Source organism: Tachypleus tridentatus, chromosome 9 (genome assembly GCF_004210375.1).
Source record: "Tachypleus tridentatus isolate NWPU-2018 chromosome 9, ASM421037v1, whole genome shotgun sequence".
NCBI lineage: Eukaryota > Metazoa > Arthropoda > Merostomata > Xiphosura > Limulidae > Tachypleus > Tachypleus tridentatus.
The window spans coordinates 86,287,692-86,308,740 of NC_134833.1; the positions used below are offsets into that span (position 1 = coordinate 86,287,692).

Here is a 21,049-nt window from a genome sequence, read left to right on the forward strand (position 1 = left end):
TAAAACACGCTTCTTATTTTAAGTTTATTTTAGAGCAAAGCCTTATTGAGCTGTCATCTGTGTCCACCGCGAGGAATCGAACACCGTATGTTAGCGTTCAAGTTTGTTAACTTACCACTGTTTCACCGCTTGTTACATCGTCCTTTAATTTAGCTAAATCAATATCTTCTTTTGATAGATACCCCCTCTCCCAGAGGCATGTATATCCGAGTAGCTACAACGTTAGAAACTGGGTTTCGATACTCATGGTAGGCAGAGTACATGTAGCTCATTGTGTAGCTTTATGTTTAAATTCAAACAAGCAATCAAAGTAAAACGATTAATAACATTCATGCTGAAAATCACTCTTTGAAAGAAAGATGAAACAACTATTGTACTTAAAAGTGGAATATTGAAAGTTTATATTTTATCTTTACCCACGATGAGATAAATTGATGAAATACGAAATAGAACATTTCACACGTTTCCTTGGATTCCAATCTAACTTATCTACTACAATGCTCACATGAAGTAATCTTTAACCTTTATAGATTTCAAATTTCTAACAAAGATGTTTTACGTTCTTCCAGATTAATTATTTGTTTAATGTTATTTTTTTTGCATTTTTAACCTAAATACTTCTAAATTTATTTTTAAACCAAATATTTTATTATACTAAAAGGGAAACGTGTATTATTATTAGTAAATTTACATGACGATAAAGTAATTTCATTTAATCAAAATACTGTAGTTTAATTGATAAGTTCAGCTGCTTAGAGATAAGACAGAGACGATTCTTGATGATTCGTTAACGAAACTATACGAAGACTATCTGCACTAGCCGTCCGCATTTTATCAGTGTAAGACAAGAGAGAAAAGAGCAAGTAACAACCACCCACAGCCAATTCTTAGGTTACTTTTTTTTTTTTTATCAACGAATAGTTGGATTGACTGTAACATTATAACACAACCTACGGCTGAAAGAGCAAGCGTGTTTGGGGGGACAGGAGGGACTCAAACCCGCAACTCTAAGATTGATAGATAAAGCTCCACAAAAGACAAAAACTAAATGATTAACACGAGCTCCATATAAGGGATGCTAAGACTTGTTTGCTCACCCTGTATTTTAAGTATGTATGTTTGCATCTCAAGGATACTTATTTTGACTATTTTGTGTAATCAAAGCGATAACCTAAGCTTTGAAATAAACTAGAACAATCCAGAAATGAGAAATAGATAATAAAACAAATAGTTTTCAATCTAATTTCTATATTAACAGTCTCTTGCAAGGAAGCCTACGAATATGCCTTGTGAAAACATTTTAGTGTTTTCAGAAAAATAAAAATCGGCTAAAATTAGTAATTCTTTACTTCTGTATTTTATTATTAAGCACACAGATGACTGTTAACTATCTGTTATGTGCTAATCACACAGAACAAAACTATAATTTTAAAATTATAAGCCTGAAGTTAACTGTTGATCATTGGATGGGAAAATCACTATTACTTTATCTTGTTTTTATATACTACACAAAAGGACTACACAGAAGACTTAAATGTTTTTAAATATAGAAACAAATACTGTTCCTAGTTGTTTTATTTCATTAGCCACATTTCAAAAGTCAACTGTTAAAATTAACAAATGATAAATCAAATAAGACTAGATCGTTAGGTTGTCTCAGAATAATGGTTTCAGTTTTGATAATTACAGAGACTCCCTCTCTCTCTGAAATTAGCTGTACATCAACACCAGTGACTTTGAAAACTTCTGAAATATAACATTATTTATCTCTTTCACAAAATTTTAAATAAACATTACTTGTAAGCAAAAATGAACTAAACCAGTATATCTGAAAATAAAGTATAAACATCCTATCATGTTCTTTTCTGCCTTGAAGCTAAACATACAGCAGAAAACTCATTTGAAATTACACTGGCAATAAGTTTACCTCCACATCAGTCACTACAGACGTCAAATTCACTCTTAATTTGTGACGAAACACTGAAAACATGACAGTTCTTATTATAATTGATTGAAATGATTTTAGTTGCTTGAGTAGATATGAAATACAGAATATCAAACCTTTAAAGATTCTTCTCATAAATACTATAACTCCTACAAACAACTTCTTTAAATATTTTTTATATTTTAAACAAAGTTAGAACAGTAGTAAAATCAATGTAGTTAATCAACACAAAATGCTTTACAACTTCACTAAACTCTTATGCTACACACGGAACTGCAGTATAACATGTTTTAAAATAAACAATTATAATAGTTTCTATTCTCCCTGTAAATAACCATTGTTATACCTATAGATAAAATATATTTTTGTCATTACTGCTTAACATCAAATATTTTGAACTTGAATAAAAGTTCCAATAAAACTTGTAATCAAGTTTAACCAGTTGTTTTCATGAATATATATTTTAATAACCGTAACTTACATGATACTTTTATTGTATGAATAATACAGTAGACCCCGTTTTTAATCAAATTTTTGAGAAGGTGCAAAGTTAAATTGAAAAAACAAAACACAAAATGCAACTAAAAAATTTACATTATTCAATAATTGTTTCCTAAATAAAGAACCAAATTTTTGGTCATATAAAACCAAGTTAAAAGTACTTCAACCTGATAATTACAATGATATACATAATTACTAAACATACTATAATAGCAAAAAGGGTACTATGCAATTACAATTACGCAAACTACACATTAATTTATCCTTTTATACTATCCCGTGGTCTACATTAATGACGTAATATCAACTATACAAACGTCTTCGAGGATATCGTCGAATGACAACGAACAAGGTACACATGTTTCAACGTATGCAAATTTAGATATATATCAATAAAACATGGGATACTTTTACACAGTTTCTCGATAGAGAGAAAGAAAATCATATTTCCTGTACAAATATTGTATTTTAAAATTGTCTTTTACCCACACTGACATCACAGCCTAGTATTTACGAAGGTATGGCCACAAACACTACAAGTATGACAAAACATGACCATTGTTGCAACAACTATTAATCCACACCATAATATGAAATCTAGATTGGCTTTTTCATTACAACTTGAAACAACATTTGGTAACAATATACATCTGCTACTCCCACACCACGATATAGAATTTAAGTAGGCTTTTGAAAGCCAACGCAATGCTCGGAAACAGTATAATTCGGCTATTTCCACACCACAACGTGGAACCTACGTGGGCTTTTTGTTACACAGCTTGACAGAATACTTATACATCGGTTATGCCAAGTTAAACATACAGAGGTTTTACATATGGCGATGCATAAAAAAATTACTATGAATATATGACAAATACAAGAACATTAATACATCGAAGCAATGGCATTTCCAGATGCATAAAATTAATAACAAAAAAAGCTTTCCTTCAATCTTTATATACTCTATAAGTCTATGACTTAAAATAAAAACAATTACGCTCAGATGAAATCATCCCATACATCATATAACCAGGCTAACAATCTGGTTTTTATTCACATATATCATACTAATTATACATTCAGACCAAAAATCTGGGTTTTATTCAAATGCATCATGTTCACCATACATCCAGACTCAAACCTTTGGTTTTATTCGTATATATCTTGTTTACCACAAACAATAACCACATCGACTCTTATTGTTTATACGTATTATTCCACCGTATAACCCAAGTCTCGTATATCTATCTTATCTTTTGTTACAATAAATAAATAAGAACACAAACGATCCCTGATGATTATACTCCAAGGACAGGGATTTATATTAAGTTCTAAAGTATTTTTAACTTGTGAGTGCAATCAATGCATTTACAATAAGTTTATTAAATAAACACATTCCAAGTGTTTGACAAAATAAATAACAAGTTATATTTATTGGTGAAATACACTTTAAATTGAAAATTAAAAATATTAACATCTTATAAAAAACACACTTAGTATTTATATAAATTACAGTAAAGTAAAACCTAAAAAGAGTGTCTGGTAGAGATATTTAACAAAAGTGATAAACTTTGTGACTAAAATCATTTAAACTAGTAATTAGTATCACCTAATTGTATACCTTCTGAACTTTATAACATTCAATAATTTGTCATAACTAAGCTGAAATTAAGAACGAAGTTTGTACCACTAGATGGCACTGACAAAATTAACATTTAAATATATTTAAAATAAACTCGCATGCTACATACTCTGTAGGTATTTCATGAATTTGAAGTTAGTGTAATAATTTATTTAAAATAATAAATTTTTCTCTAATGTTTTCCTTGCAAAGCTTGAAACTAATTCGAATGAAATCTGCAAGAAATAGTAAAGCTTAAGTGTTAACTGTTTCTCTAGTAATTTCTTATCATAGATTAGGCTTAACGACATTTTAACGTATTTATACCTAGTTTTCATTTTTTGCAGTCTTTAAAAAAACAGAACTTGGGTGTAAAATTGGCTCACTTTATATATGTAGTTACATCATTAATTTAATTTCGTACAAGTTAATCAAAGTGTGTTATTAATACGTTTGTGCGCTTCTTCTATAAACTGAAAACAAATAGCAAGAAGTTACAGTTTAACTTTCGAATTCTAGGCTATTCTTTTAAATATCTAACAAAGAAAAACCAAGTTGTTTAAAAAACAAGGCTATAAACTTGAGCATTAATGAATTAACCGAAATAAGTAAAATGTTAAGTTTATATATCATTAAAGTCTCTTGCTTCATTTCTAGTTTCTGTACCAATAAAACCCAAGCATATCCATGACTGAGAATATTGTGTAACAATAACTTTCAAAACAATCCTAAATAATTGACATATTTTGTGAGATACAGTTTTATAAGCAAAATTATTATGTATTTCATTCGTATTTCTTACTAAGTTTATCTTACTATATTAATATATCTCATACTTCAGTTTGTATACACGAGTTCTTTAAAGATTGCTAAATAATTAACTATACACAGACACTTTGAAATAAAACACAATACGCGAATTACATTTTATTTTATACAAAACAAAAATAGAACATGACGTCAAAATATATTACCAATTGTACTTTTACCTCTTCATGAAGAGTTTACCATTTTCATGACTCAGATGTCCCTCCATTATTATTTCCTGGTCCTTTCATAAACAACCTTAAATCTGAGTTTCGCTATTATCCACACGCCCACTTGTACTGCCACCTGGATTATCCGTTTTTATGTTAGATTTCTCCAAACTTTTTTGGTGAACAAAGCTTCCTCTAGAGGCCCGAGACGATTTCCTTTCTGCCATTTCCATTTCTATCCGAGCATGTTCAGCGTCAATTTTCTCCAGCTCCGCTTTTGATAGGTGATAAACAATACCAGCACCAAAAGCATCTCCAAGGACATTGATAGAAGTTCGCAGACGGTCTCTAAGTTTGAATAAAAAAGTATTTCTAATGAACAACGAGAGTAGTAGCTGCAGTGAGAAAACAAAATGTAAAAATGCTCCATGCAAAAACACTGTGCTACTGTATTAACAGTAAAAACACAGATAAAATCCGGTATTTTTGGCACACTAAAAAGTACACATCTCTCTTAGTTACAGCCGACAAGTTTCGGTAACAAATCAGTTTTTTGTTATTGGTCTTATACGTTGAGCGTATTTGGTATTTCATTATTTTAAACCTATGAATGTATTTTCCGATTTCTATCATTGTTGATTTTTTTTTCTGATAAAAAGCTACAGTCCTTTAGAGAATGTAAATATAAAAGAAATTCAAGATAATATTTCTTGGTTTCCAGGTGTGGCCTGCCGATGTCTCATCGGCAAGTTAGTTGGTTTATAATACTAAAAATCGGTTTTCGATACTCGTGATAAGCACAGCAGAAACAGCGTGTTCCATAACTCTGAGCTTCACAAAAACAAACCTAGGTGTACGCGATTTGAGTAAAACAGCAACAAAATGGAAATATTTGCTGTTGAAGACAATAAACTATGATAAAAATTCATTTAGGCAGAAACATTTTGAGACTTAAGTTCTTAGTTAATGAATATATAACACTAAAAAAGGGAACTTTCATGAATTTGTATTCAGGGAAAATCTATTTATTAAATGTTCTTGAAAATACATAATCTGAAGGTAAGAATATTTGATGTTTCTTTATTATGCGATACAAATTAAAAACTTACAGTAGCCAGTCTACGGCAACAATCATGGTTATATCTTTAGTTGGAAGTCCAACAGCTGACAAAACTAGTAACATGGTTACCAAGCCTGCACTCGGAACACTTGCTGCTCCTACACTGGCGGCAGTAGCAGTCAGACTGGCGTAAATTAAAAACAAAAATAATATCACCAAGAGGTAAAATTAAACAGATGGATTACTGAAACATTACCACGATTGAATAGTTTTACCATTCTTGTATATATATATATAATAATAAACATCTAATTTTTTACTCTGATGGACATAGCATGTATGCCAGTATCTATGTATGTAATCTAATCTTCTACGCCATGTATTGAATAACACGACAAACAAAAATATATAAAACTTTTCACACTTAGGGTATTCAAGATTCAGACATTAAGAGAAATAACTTTGGTATTTGCAACAATTAGATGTAGTACCAAGAAACCTGAATTCTTAGAAATCTATTATTTTTCAATAAATAAAACCATTTTTTATGTATACAAATATTGATGTTTATATCAGTAAAAGTTACGGAAGTTTTGAGCTCTCATCATTGAATCATTTTGACTGAATGAGGTGCGTATGGCTAAAGAGCACAGCCCGAACACTTTTCCCTTACAGTATTTCTAAGGAAAAAAAAAAACTTTTATTTCATGTTGACTTTTTGTAACTTTTTTCAATAATGTGTGAATTGTACGACTAGTAATTGTTACCCCCTGGGGATAGTTGTAATAATGATCAATTGATATTTCAGTTTGTAGTATTTATTGTGTTAAGATGGATACAATGCCATGTATTTCTTTGTTTTCCCAATCATAAAATGTTATGTTTCACGCCCATATTGATTTTTATTGGTATTCGTCTGAATTTGATTAATTTCATTATTCAAACAGTAAGTTTGTTTCTAAATTTCGCGCAAAGCTACACGAGGGTTATCTGCGTTAGCCGTCCTAAGTTTAGCAGTGTAAGACCAGAGGGAAGACAGCTAGTAATCATCACCCACCGCCAACTCTTGAGCTACTCTTTTACCAACGAATAGTGGGATTGACCGTCACATTATAACGCCCCCACGGATGAAAGGACGAATATGTTTGGTGCGACGGGGATTCGAACCCGCGACCCTCAGATTACGAGTCGAGCACCTGGCCATGCCGGGCCCTATACCATAAACGTCAAATGAGCTAAGTTAAATACCATTATAATTAAGAGTAGCATCAATTAATGTATTTACAAAAAATTAGTATCAAATAATAGTAATAATTATACAGTATTATATCACAAATATTTATATAAATACTTCATTCATACTCAGTTTCATCAAACTGAAGTTGTTTTTTTTAATACTTCCATGTGTAGGTACTTAACGAATGTTACAGTTAATGCTTACAAAAAATAAAATAGATTATACGAAATAAACTTTACACGTCTGTGCATGTACAATATCTTTATTGGACAATTTCCCAAAGAAATGCACATTTGAAAACCTAAATTTTTGGAAACATATATCTGCATATGTTTCTAATTGTTATTATTTGTCATAGGATTGCTATGATTCAAGGTCTAACCGTATGAAAAATGAACAACGTAAAAAACTTTGTTTTAGATTTATCGCTGAAGGTTACCTAAACGTAGCCATCTTTTTAATATTAATATGATAAACTATAGGGAAGACAGTTAGCCCACAGCACATCCACTGCCATCTCTCGGAGTACTTGTCTAACAAACAGTAAGGTTTGACTTTAACTCTTATGACCTCCACTCGGACCCCAAAGTAAAAAGCGCATTTTTATAGCCTCAGGATGTGAATCGCGAATTCTCATATTTATTGTCCGGGCAACGTCACCATCAGGTCACGACCAGGTTATACTATGATCAATAGAAGTAAAAATAAACTTTGTTACTATACTGAAGCATAGAGATGGAGAGGGACAGAACGTCTGAATGAAGGTAAATTCAATCTTCAATTCGTTCGGCCATCATAAATTTCGCATTCTCCATGTGTCTAACTAAAATGTTTTCTAAAGAATTTACTTCTTTCTTAAAGTTAAATTTAATAGAATATTAATTTTCGAAACGTAAATATTTTATGTTTCGATCATTCAAATTAGACATTTACCTTAAAAAGAAAGAAGATCTAAGAAAGTCAATAATATTATAAGGTATGAAAAGCTTCAGAAATGTACTTCCCACATTAGGGTGTGTGTTTTCTTAGCTATCTGCTGAGCCCACCGAGGGGAATCGAACTCCTGAGTTTAACGTTGTAAATCCGGAGACATACCACTGTACTAGCGTGGGGCGCCTACATTAGGAATTCTTTGCATCCTACAGAAGAAGCGACTGAAACAGGTTCAAGGAGGGCAATAAATTGATAATTAGCAAAGGGATTTTCCCTTGTATATTTAACACGTTTGGGTAACTATTAACACAAATTAAAATATACTTTTATGACTAGTTTAAAATATCTAATGTGCTAAGTTAACGTCAAAAGATTCACTTCTTCCCATGCCGAATTAGTACGTAGGATCCGGTGCCGAATTCCGGGTTCATTGGTACGCGTGGATCAGAATGGTTTAGCACATGCCTCCTGGACAGGTTAACTTCCAGCTAACAGGTGACATCCATTATACAGCTGAATAAACTGGAACAATTGTATAACGAAACAAAAGTATAACGCAAAGCAGCCACGAATTCATAACAAGCCCATAGTACGAAGCCATTGCACCATATTATCCTCATCTAAAAATGTAATTAAATAAGAACATATAAATTTCCATTTTTGCCAAGTGTACAAAGAAAAATAGTAATTTCGCTACAAGGGCTTTAGATGTTTACCTTACTGCGATCACTTGTCCTGCTGCCAGTTCTATTCCATTCATCTGAGCAATGAAGATGGCGGCTACTGCTTCGTACAGAGCAGTGCCGTCCATGTTGACTGTTGCACCCACTGGTAGCACAAATCGCGTAACTCGTTTGTCGATATGATTATTTTCTTCTAAGCATCGAAACGTTATGGGAAGAGTGGCAGCACTGGAAGTCAGAAATGAATTAAACAACGTCAAATTCAGTGTATCTAAAAAAGACATGAATCGTTTTAAATCTCCGAACACATTTAATGTTAATATTTTTTGTTTTAAACTTACAAGTTCCAAAGTGATCTATTACATTACGTCTAGAATGTACAGTATGTAATATATACCTAGAAAATTATAATACAATGATAGAGGTGGAAGATAAAATCAACAATAATACAGAGAGCTAATGGAGTACCTTGAATTACAATAATTTTTGATATGTAAATCAACAAGTCACTTTAAAACCACAGCCGTAATGAAGATGTGGTAGAATAGAATGTATCAGAGGTATACTTGACATTATTTGGCGTTCGCGGTGATGTGAAAATTGATCGCTTTTGGGAACAATATACAATAGCTCTTTCAGACTCAGAATACCCATACATCCAAAAAGAAACATCTGCAACAAGTCGTACACCTGCTGTGATAAGCAAAGTGTGGCGTCTGTTAACAAATAATAATCCACAATAATTAAAACCAGAAGCAAAAACCATTCACGTGAAATAAGAAATAGTATGGTATATAATCAAAAATATTTTCATGTGGAAAAGCGACATGTAAAGAAGTTCAACCACTGTATATCTCAAACAGCTGGGAATAAAATGGGTATTCAGGTTGTTCCATACATAGACACACAACCACTATGGATTTCCCTGCTGGAAAACTGTTACGACTTTACAATAGCTGCATTACGGAAAGCACACATGAAGGAGTGGTATGTCTTAAATGGGATAACATTACAACATAACCTTTGCAATGAAACTTATGTTTAGGATTACTTTCACGATCAAGGTCATCCTTTAGAGCAAGATTGGACAGGATGTTATGAACTATAAACATGTGGTGAGGCTCTAAAATCTATTTGTTATGGCATATTCAATTATGTAATATGAGCATGTGCAGGTAACTATTCATAAAAAAAACTAGAGCATGAAACAGATAAAATAATAATATATTTGAAATAGCAGCTATCAGAAAATAACCCGGATAATTCTTTACGTTTGGGCGTTCCTGGTTAATCATTAAACTTTCTTTGGTCAGTAATTAATAATTCAATGTTTTAAAGTTAATACTATGAAAGTGAACTAAAAATGGTTCACTTGTTTTCTTTGTTTATATAGAAAGGTTAAATATGTTCATTTTAAAGTTTGTAACTGGTTCATCAGGAAACGCACTTTGTCAGACATTTGATGTGCAAATACGCCAATTCTATTTATTTCAAATAGTGACAGTTCTCTACTAAATCAAAGAAGACCCATATTCAGATATTTGTCGAGCATTTGAAAATATAAATATAACACATAAAACATACCGTGTCAAAACACAGACTGGAGTTAATACACCTATAAACACACACACACACACACACACATACATACATATCTCAAGAACCGGCATGGCCAGGTGGGCTACGACGTTCGAGTCGTAATCTCAGTGTCGTGCGTTCGAATCCCCGTCGCACCAAACATATTCGTCCTTTCATCCGTGGGGGCGTTATAATGTGACGATCAATCCCACTATTCGTTGGTAAAAGAGTAGCCCAAGAGTTGGCGGTGGGTGGTGATGACTAGCTGCCTTCCCTCTAGTCTTACACTGCTAAATTAGGGACAGCTAGCGCAGATAACCCTCGTGCAGCTTTGCGCAAAATTCAGAAACAGCATACATTTCAAATAAACTGTATACACGTTTCAAGCAATTTCTTTCTAAATTAAAGTTCAAACAACTTTAATTTGCATAATTATCGGCCTTTTGTAGGAGCCCTTTAACATAATTAATTAACAGAATTGAGGATTAATAGATATGTAATGAAATGGGATTTCAGAATTAATTTTTTTTTTTTTTTTTTATCACGTTAATATTTTGAGGGCAGTAAAAGAGAAGTGATGCCACTGAGTGTTTTTCTAGAAAAAATATAAAAAAAATTCTAAAATTGATAGATTGAAGGTTTATCTTTTTAGATATTAGAAGTAGTTTACTTGCACTAAATATTTGAATGCTATCTATAAATTAATTATAATTCAATGAGTTATAATTTACACAAAATTATTAAAGTAACTCGTAATGAATATGTGGAATCATTGATTAACTTTACGCCGTGTTCCTGATTGGTGCAGCGGGATAAGTCTACGATTTACATCGCTACAATTATGAGTTCGATTCCCTTTGGTAGACAGATACCCCGATGTGGCTTTGCTGCGAGAAAACACACACGCTTCACAATACTTATACATTGCACTCTGATGTGTATTCATATATAATTAATGATTGATAAGAAAGTTTATTATGAAGAAGTTAAAAAAAATAACCAGTCGTTTTACACAAGTAACTAAAATCCTCAAGAACAATACACTCGCAGTAGTTCATCACTGCTTATTTATAACGTATTTGGTCTCATGTTTGTTTCTTTCAAAACAATTAGAATATGGTTAACTATCTAAATTCACTTCTGAAACATTTTTCAATAAATATTTAGCATAAATTGAAATTTTCTTCAAATGTATATCATTTCATAACAACTATGATGTTACTTTTTTATGGAACTTCAATTTCAACTACTTTCTCATTGCCCCCTCTCCCACATGGCACAGCAGTATGTCTGCAAACTTACAACACCAGAAACTGGTTTCGATACCCGGAATGGTCAGAACACAAACAGCTAGGTATATAGCTTCGTGCTCAACTTCAAACAAAAATTTATCATTATTACTAGATGATTGCATTTCGTGGTACAGTCACTAACTGATACTTAACTTTAAGAAAATATATTCTTTAAAGTTACGTTCCATATGGACTTAAGGCTAGCCTAAATCTCCTAAGCTGTAGGAAAATCGTAAAATGTTACTGGGATTATGGCCGGAAATATCGATAACAGCGTGGGTATCTAAGTGTCTAACTGATGAATAAGTGCATCAAATTTCTGTGAATTTATTTTTATTTTTTCGTTACAGTGCATACTCCTAGTTAGATTACACTATGTAACAAAACTTTTACTTTTTCTTGTTCCTGGGCAGAAAGTGTTATTTCCCAATTGCTTATGCCTAAAGTAAATGGAAAAGACCTATTATTCTCTTCAAACTTTGCTTTTGTGACCTGGATAATAAAATTTTCAAATTTACCCATATTCCAGATCATTCCAAGTAGATTCATTGCTGAAGCAATTGGAATTGCCTGTAACCCGAACGAGTGGCGCCTCTTCATTGATAACTCATCCAGAAGTCTCAAAGCTGTACTGCTCCATAACGGGAATAAGTATCCGTCTCTTCCCCTGGATCATTCGGTGCACCTCATAGAGGAATACAACAGCGTCAAGACCTTGCTAGAAGCCTTGAAGTATGATGAGTATTGCTGAAAGGTTATCGGAGACTTCAAAATGGTGACATTCCTGATGGGTCTCCAATGGAGGCTTTACTAAGTTTCCCTGTTAGCTATGCCGTTGGGACAACAGGATCACGGCAGCGCACCACAACAGGAAGCACTGGCCACAACGAACCGAGTTCTCCGTGGTGAGGCACAATGTCAAATGTGAGCCACTAGTGGATCTGCAGGAGTTGTTGTTCACACCATTGCACATAAAACTGGGTCTTATGAAACAGTTAGTCACAGCTCTTGATAAGGAGTCTGAAGCCTTCAAGTACCTTCGAGACTTCTTCCCTAAGCTATCTGAGGCAAAAATCAAAGCTGGTGTTTTCATTGGACCACAAATAAAGAAGATCCTGAAGTGCACAGAATTTCCCAAGAAGCTCAGTGGGAAGAAAAAGCTTGAGGTATCTTTGTTGCAGTGGTTCGGGGCTTCTTGGGGCAATCACAAGGTTGAAAATTATGTGGAATTGGTTGAGGCTCTGGTGAAGAACTACGACAAAATGTTCCTGCAGAATGTTCCTGAAAGGTTATATCCTTGACGCTCATCTTGATAAATTCAAGGAGAACACGGGAGCATACTTACAGGTTTGTTTGTTTTGAATTTCGCACAACGCTACTCGAGGGCTATCTGTGCTAGCCGTCCCTAATTTGGCAGTGTAAGACTAGAGGTCAGGCAGTTAGTCATCACCACCCACCGCCAACTCTTGGGCTACTCTTTTACCAACGAATAGTGGGATTGACCGTCACATTATAACGCCCCACGGCTGAAAGGGCGAGCATGTTTAGCGCGACGGGGATGCAAACCCGCGACCCTCAGATTACAAGTCGCACGCCTTAACACGCTTGGCCATGCCGGGCCATCATACTTAGAGGAGCAAGGAGACTGCTTTCACTAAGTTATACTGGACCTTGAACGCCGCTACCAAGGAACGTGTAAAGAAAACATGATGGGAGACTCTATTTGGGAGCCGATACGTAAAAGTTTACATTATAGTCGCAAATCTCGAAAAACTACTCACTTCTAAACATTTTTGTTCAATTTTATATAACTTTAGTATGAATACATGTCAATCTAGATTCATATGTTGTTTTATTCAGACCTTATGTAAATGAAAATGTGCAAATTTGCCCGTTTTTATATAGAAAATAGGTTAATTTCTAAATTTCATTATCCAGGTTACAAAAGCAGAGTTTGAAGGGAATAATGGCCATTTTCTGCACTTTTACAACATAAGCAATTAAGAAATAGCACATACTATCCAGGAACAAAATTTATGTTACATAGTGTTATTTACCGAGTTAATTATTAGTTCTAGTTTATGTAGGTAGAATGCTTTTGTCAAAGGTCATTAATAATTGTAATATTCGAATATATCATGACTAAATTATTGAGATAATTTCTTTATACATTACATAAATATTTAATTGTCAAACTAAATTCATATTTCGGGAACGCGTAAAACATGCAACATGTTACTATACATTCTCAAAAGCACTTGAACGAAGTTGTTTTGATACATTTCAAGAAAAATCTTAAATTGAAACAACTTATAATACGTGAACATGTGAACAAATACCTCCTCACCCCCCCCCCAAAAAAAAGCCCAAAGATACATCCACGTAAGATCTCAAACATTGCAGGTTATTTAAGGGCTTCTTCTCATATTCATTCTTGTTAGTTTCAGTATTAAAATAATAAGAAAGTGTTTTGTTTTACCTTAAAAAAATATTATTTCCTATCTATATCAAATACACATATCATGCAACGCAATTTCAAAACTTTTTTTGAAATGCTAAAGGGGAAAAATACCAAATTAATAAAGAATTTCCTATTTCTTGTTTATCAAAGTACAACGGTTTGTTTTTGAATTTCGTGCAAAGCTACACGAGGGCCATCTGCGCTAGCTGTCCCTAATTTAGCAGTATAAGACTAGAGGGAAGGCAGCTAATCATCACCACCCACCGCCAACCCTTGAGCTACTCTTTTACCAACGAATAGTGGGATTGACCATCACATTATAACGCTTCTACGGCTGAAAGGGCGAGCATATATGGTGCGACGGAAATTCGAACCCGCGACCCTCAGATTATGAGTCGAACGCCTTAACCCACCAGACCATGCCGGACCATAGTACAATGGCACTTATGCAAATATTTTAAGGTTCGCAAAATCCTTGGACAGTCAATGAAAAATATCGTCTGGCCCATAATACTCTGAAGGGATTCAACTTTATTCCGTTGATTTTTGACCTAATTTAAAAAAAAATGTAGTTTTTTTTCAATACGAAATTTTATTGAATGTAATTTAACGTGTATATCTTTTAGTCATGATTAATTTTCATCATCTTTAATTGTTTTTATTTTTATTCTGATTTTTATTAGACAGGGTCACCTTAATAAATATGAAGTGAATGCTTTAAGAAGTTACTACTTAAGCCTAAAACAGTTCCACTAAAGTGCACATACGTCTGTAAAGATCTGAATCCAATAAAGTTAAGCTCTCCAACTAAGTTTGAGCTAAGAAATAGTTATCAGTCATTGTTTTAATTCACTTTTAACCCTTATTAATTGTCTAGTTTTTATTCAATGGTTAATGTCTTATATGTTTTAATGCATATATAATATTAACCATTTGTTTCCATACGATATTTACGTACATTTCGTTAAGTATGTAAACTAATTCGGTACCTGATGACTCAATATTAAACTTTAAAAGTGAATATAACTACGTACATGAGCATACCTCGAAGCAGTTCCAAGAGCGGTAATCCATGCCTGTAGCATACCCTTCAGAAATGTTAACGGATTCTTTTTGGTAATGACGAAGAAAAGGAGCGGTAGCGTGAGGCCTGCATGGATAACCAGTCCAGCGATTACAGTCAACATGTATAGTCCCAGCTGTTGGGCTGTTTGGGCTAAATCTTTTATTTCCATAATCTTTCCGATTATCAGCGACATGATACCGAATGGCGAGTACCTAAAATACACAGAATAATGATAAGTTAGATATATATTAATAAACTATTAAATATGTCCAGTAATATTGTTTTAAAGAATAATAAAATAGTATTAGTATAATAATGTAAAAATAACATTTTGTATTATTAGCCGTGTTTGTGTAGGAAATGTGTGGTCGTTGTTTTGATCAAAATTGAATTGTCTTTTTTTTCTCGGAATACAATTTAATAATAAATAGAATTATGAACACCCGTTCATCAGATACCTTTCCAAAACTGTTTCTTCGGTAAAAATCGGTTTCAAAAACAGAGATAAACATAGTGTTGGTTCAAAGCTATTCTCAGTAGATAACAATTAACACAACCAAATAGTGTAAGTCTCGTTTTGTCGTACCTTTGTCAAAACTGACGTATGTAGTGGTTGACAAAAAAATGTCTTGCTTTCAGATTTTATTAGAGTAAAAGTATCCCCTTACAAGTTTGGTTACAAATTATTTCATTTACATAACTGAAAAAATAATTATTTTACAAATTGACTAACAAAACTTTTCATTTACAGTACTATTAGACAAAAAAAAATTCTACACATTTGATTGACAAGAAAATTTGGTTGCAAAACAAATGAACAAAAAGGTTTCACTAGCATGTTTGATTAACAAAATATATTTTTTACATAAATGATTTACGAATAATTCTTCCCTCACAAGTTTGATTAACGAAACAATTCCTTTACAAAAATAGTAAATACAAAATGTCCCTTACGGGGTGTATTAACAAGATATTTTCATTACAAAATTGTTTGGTAAAACATTTTATTCACAAGTTCCATTAACAAAAGGATGACTCATAAATTACCCAAGGAAAAAAGTGTTCGTTCTAGGTTCTATGTTTTATTAATATGATCATATTACCGAATCTTTCAAAATAAATAATACCTATTTATTTATTTATTCTCACCATGAAACTCGATTTATTTGTTCCTCTTCAGTTTATCAATATATATTTTAATTAAGTTTCTGCAGATTTGTAATAAATTATTGTTTAATGAGCTACAATACAGCTTCCATCTTACACATGAACATAAAATAGTTTATTACATTCATTCAAAGACAAAGGTTTTTAGTACTCAAAACCAGTGCTACAGGCGTGTACTAATTATAGAATGGATTAACGGATATTGTTCTTACCACATCACCAAGACCACAATCCTCATGATGATGTTATTTAGGATCACGAAAAAGTTCACCATAATCTCACCTTCCTCCCCAAGCTGACTACATATGATGCCAAAAGCGATGCAAAAGATGATTAAGCCTGTAAAATATCCTAAGCTTAATAGATGTCAGTGTCTGGAATATTTATCACTCTGAATACACATATAAGACTGTGTTTTTCAGTGAATTTTGATTTGGTACCTCAAGAAAGGAAAGAGTAAAATTTGTTTTAATAATGTGTCGTATTTATTACCCAAAAATTAAACCTTCAGTTTCAATATCCCCAGAGCTCCGGAAACAAATTGATTGGTGGAGCAGAATACAATAACAAAACATCATCAAAGCATGAAATAGGGCTGTGCCCATTATCACTTCTTTAAGCATGCGCATTGGAGTGTATATATCACCTAGAGATTTTGAAATAACTTAATTCTGCTTATATAATGAAAAAGCAATCAACATAAAATTAAGATTCCTTTTAAATTAATATTATGACTGACTATTATTGAGAGAAATAAAAATTACACAAGTATTACCTTTGTAACATATTTTAATTTGCGGTACAAGTGAGAATAGATAAGACTAAAATAAACTACTGGCAAAATTACAGACATGTGACAACATTATGTTGCTGATCAATGAAACTGTATAAAGGCAAGGAAACAACAACTTTCATTATGCACTTGTATATAAGTGGTACACGTTCTTGTACCTTTTGTAGATCTATGAGGATCATATCTGTGTACACAATATTTATCTTACAAATAGCACACACAACAAACAAATTAACCAAGACCAAACGTAACTCCAATATTTGGCTTAAAACAATGAAACAGTAGCAATATTTGACCGTCAGGTAGTATTGATGGATTAAAGCATCGTTCAGTAACGATGGTATTCAAAACAAGCAACGGAAACAGCTTTACTGATGACATTATTGTCAAACAAATGTGCCACCTGCTCCACAGGTTCCAGTGCCCTCGTATCCAATCCTGATTTAAATTGATATGGAAATTAATGTCCTTAAAATACCAAAGATTAAACAAATAATTCAAGAAAGAAATAGTTAAAGTAAACATAGATACTAAACAATCAAATTTATATATTAAGCACAATTTTATTTAGTTAGTGAATAAACAATGGTGAAATGCGCAACAACTGTTTTGTCGAGAGTGATATTTGTAGGTTAGTCCTTCAAGACATTTCCTCTCCAAGTATCACACTATACTGGGCAGTTGCTGTCCATCTTACACTTGGTTGTCAATCGTAAACCCTCTGTACCAGAGTTTATCCATTAAGCAATGGATAAACATAAAATTTGTTTTTTAAACACAAAGCTACACAATGGACTATCTGAACTGGAAATTCCCAGTGTTAAGCTTTGTAAGCCTTCAGACTTGTATTAGAGACACTGGGGTGTGCTTGTTGTAGAAGGGGTAAATGTTTGAAATCAAAATGTAACATAAAATACATTATAATTTCAGGTGAATGTCTTTTATTATAACTCTTATTCTAACATACCTAGTACATTAGTCCCATCTTTGTAATCAAGCCCTCTCTCCTCGACGTACTGCGTAATATTCTGAACGACGGTCACGTTCATGTCAGGCTGTACAAATCTAGGCTTAGCTTTCACCTTGCGATATGTTGTCTCAACCTGTTGGAAGCAGGCCTGAAGAAGATTCTCAGGAAACATGTTTCTAAAATAAAGACAGAATTGGTTAAGCTTATGGACCTACTAGAGTTACCTTTCTATTCTAGAAGCATGACAAACAAAAACAGTCTAACGTATGCAATAAAAACTAGAATCCAAGCGGAACAATACATGAAGCCCTTATTAGCCACAACTGTTTCTCTAATTTAATTGTTTTTGTTTTAAGTTGGTACACTTTTCTACAACTGACGGTATCTCCTACGATATATACATGAAATCACTATAGGACTGACTAGAAAAGATTGAACACAAATGATTAACAGTGGGTGAAACTGAAATCTTACCATTACACGTACTGTGAAAATATCTGTTGAATTTCAGTCACGCTTACCACTCGTCTTTTGACTGCACGAAACAGTTTTTTTGGATAATAATAACAATGTTACGTACCTAGCATAAAAATAATGTACTAATACAATAAAGAACACTTCGTGTTTCAAAAACCACTCAGTATCAATAAAATAAATATAAATAGATAAACCAGTCTTTCATACAAAAAGACTAAAAACTAAACAAAATAGTGCATAAAAGTCAGGCATATAAAACTAAATTAATATCTTCTATTTGCAAGCCTCGAATGTGAACGGAATTAGAATAGAACTTATTAGGAGCAAATAAAGTCGTTCCAGCACACAACTTCCTACATTTAAAATTACCATTTAACGTCTGTAACCAAACTTATGTTAAGCACCATTTTATTTAACTGCAATTTGTTATTAAATCTTGAGAACTAAAACTGAAGAAACAAAAGCATTGAAGATTCATAATCTTAAACTACCCTAAAATGATACAAAAGGGATTTGTAGATTTAAAGCACACAAAGAAACTCCCAATACACAACACCCCTTCTCAGAAAATATGTCACGAACCTAACTCTGTGTTTTGTGTTGTAAGAGCCAAACCCCGAAAAAATGTAATTTTATATCGGTTGTCTTGGTTTTAAACTTGTAATAAAAACTTGAGAAATAAACTGAAAGTCCACAAATGAGAGTGAAAAAGTAATTATACTTTTCTTGGAATCAAACTCGTTTCTTTTCAACAAATTTGGATGAAAAAATGTTTTAATTTTATTATCGTATCAGTGCTCATAAATGTTCATATTTATAGTGCTATACCATATTGTTATACTTAAGTAGTAGTAGTATACACATCTTAAATTTACAGTCTAGGTTTTTTAGTTTTATAATCATAGTACCATAACGTAAATGAATAGTAACAATAAGTATTTTTATACCTTATGAGATCCAAGAAAGCGTCCAAAGTATAAACATTCTTGTCCTCTGAATCGGTTTCGATTCTTTCCTTGATGGATGGATCACCAGGATGGATAGCAATCACTAGAATGATTCCAAGCATTGCAGCCAACATAGTAGTAGTTAAGTAGTAGCAAAGAGCCCTGGAACCCATCCTTCCACTGGATATCGCATCCAGCTGAGCGAGGCCTAAAGATAAGTATAGTAGCTGTAATATAAATCTTAAGCAATAGGAGTACTATAAAACCTTAAGAACATGAACCTAATGTCTTATGATTTTACAAGTTTAGTAAAGTTACTACGTGTTTAATATATTTCATATATTCGTGCTTATATTTATGAATCTACATACACGTGCTATTTAGGATTGTCATATAACTGAAGAATGACCCTGACTGCCTTGCGTTTTTTGTTACACTTATCAAATATTACTCTACTAACTTCTCACATGGTGGCTAAATGTGTAAAATCGCTAACATATTTATTGTCTTACATTTATGAATGTACTTACATACTCATTAAAGATAACCTCCATATGTCGCGGTGGTTATACATGTATGTTGTGTGTAGGCATTGTTTTTACTGGTTTATGTATTTGCATTTGCTCCTGTTGACAACTGTTGTATAAATTTTCAAATTGACTTTTTAGAAGTATCATTGGAAATCAAAAGTATTATTGTACAGTTTTTGAAATATAATATTTTACCATAATTAAAAAATGTCTTTATATCATGATATATTTCCATTTTAATAAGTGTTTTTTTCTACTTTCTTTGTGAAATTAAGCACTCCGATTCTCAGAAATATTTCTATTTTGTTCGTGTCTCTGGCATTTACCTTTTAAAATATAGCTTGTTAGAGGTACAGAATTTTTGTTCTACGTAATAAATGAATCTTATAAACTTGAAATTTAAATAACTATCTGATTTGTTACAGTAGTTGCTTATAAATTAAAAAAAATAGGTTAGGTCTTAGCAGCTTTACATGTTTTGTGGCTATGGTTGAGAAAATTGAGTTTCTACATGAAACTAAAAATGCTAGACCTCAAATTGAAAATGACACTTTATTTTGACTTCTCTAGATTTAAAGTGGAAATTATTTAAAAAGTTCAGATAGGGACACTACATAGATATATCATTATATATTCTAAATTCTCTAACTTATCACAGAAGACAATGCAATTATCAGTTTTCACTTAAAATACGTTTACAAAATATCAGATGATAAAAAACCTGAAAAGACCAAATTAATTATTTCCTAAGAAAAAATATATACCATGTGCTTCAAGGTCTAACAAGTTCCAACCCAAAATGTAACATTTT

The 21,049-nt window shown here is 32.5% G+C and overlaps 1 protein-coding gene across 1 annotated transcript in view; it reads right to left on the reverse strand.

Annotated features, from left to right (window-relative positions):
• Positions 1–1,537: 1,537 nt before the first annotated feature.
• The window catches only part of LOC143225670 (excitatory amino acid transporter-like), a 39,965-nt gene continuing 20,453 nt past the window's right edge, over positions 1,538–21,049 (reverse strand). Inside the window, exons 4-10 of the mRNA XM_076455491.1 lie at positions 19,709–19,916; positions 18,282–18,460; positions 16,734–16,860; positions 15,333–15,566; positions 8,991–9,185; positions 6,154–6,288; positions 1,538–5,392 (exon numbers count right to left, since the gene is read on the reverse strand). Of these exons, the coding sequence (XP_076311606.1) occupies positions 5,134–5,392; positions 6,154–6,288; positions 8,991–9,185; positions 15,333–15,566; positions 16,734–16,860; positions 18,282–18,460; positions 19,709–19,916 (1,337 nt within the window). The 3' untranslated portion in view covers positions 1,538–5,133. The remainder of the gene's footprint in view (positions 5,393–6,153; positions 6,289–8,990; positions 9,186–15,332; positions 15,567–16,733; positions 16,861–18,281; positions 18,461–19,708; positions 19,917–21,049) is intronic.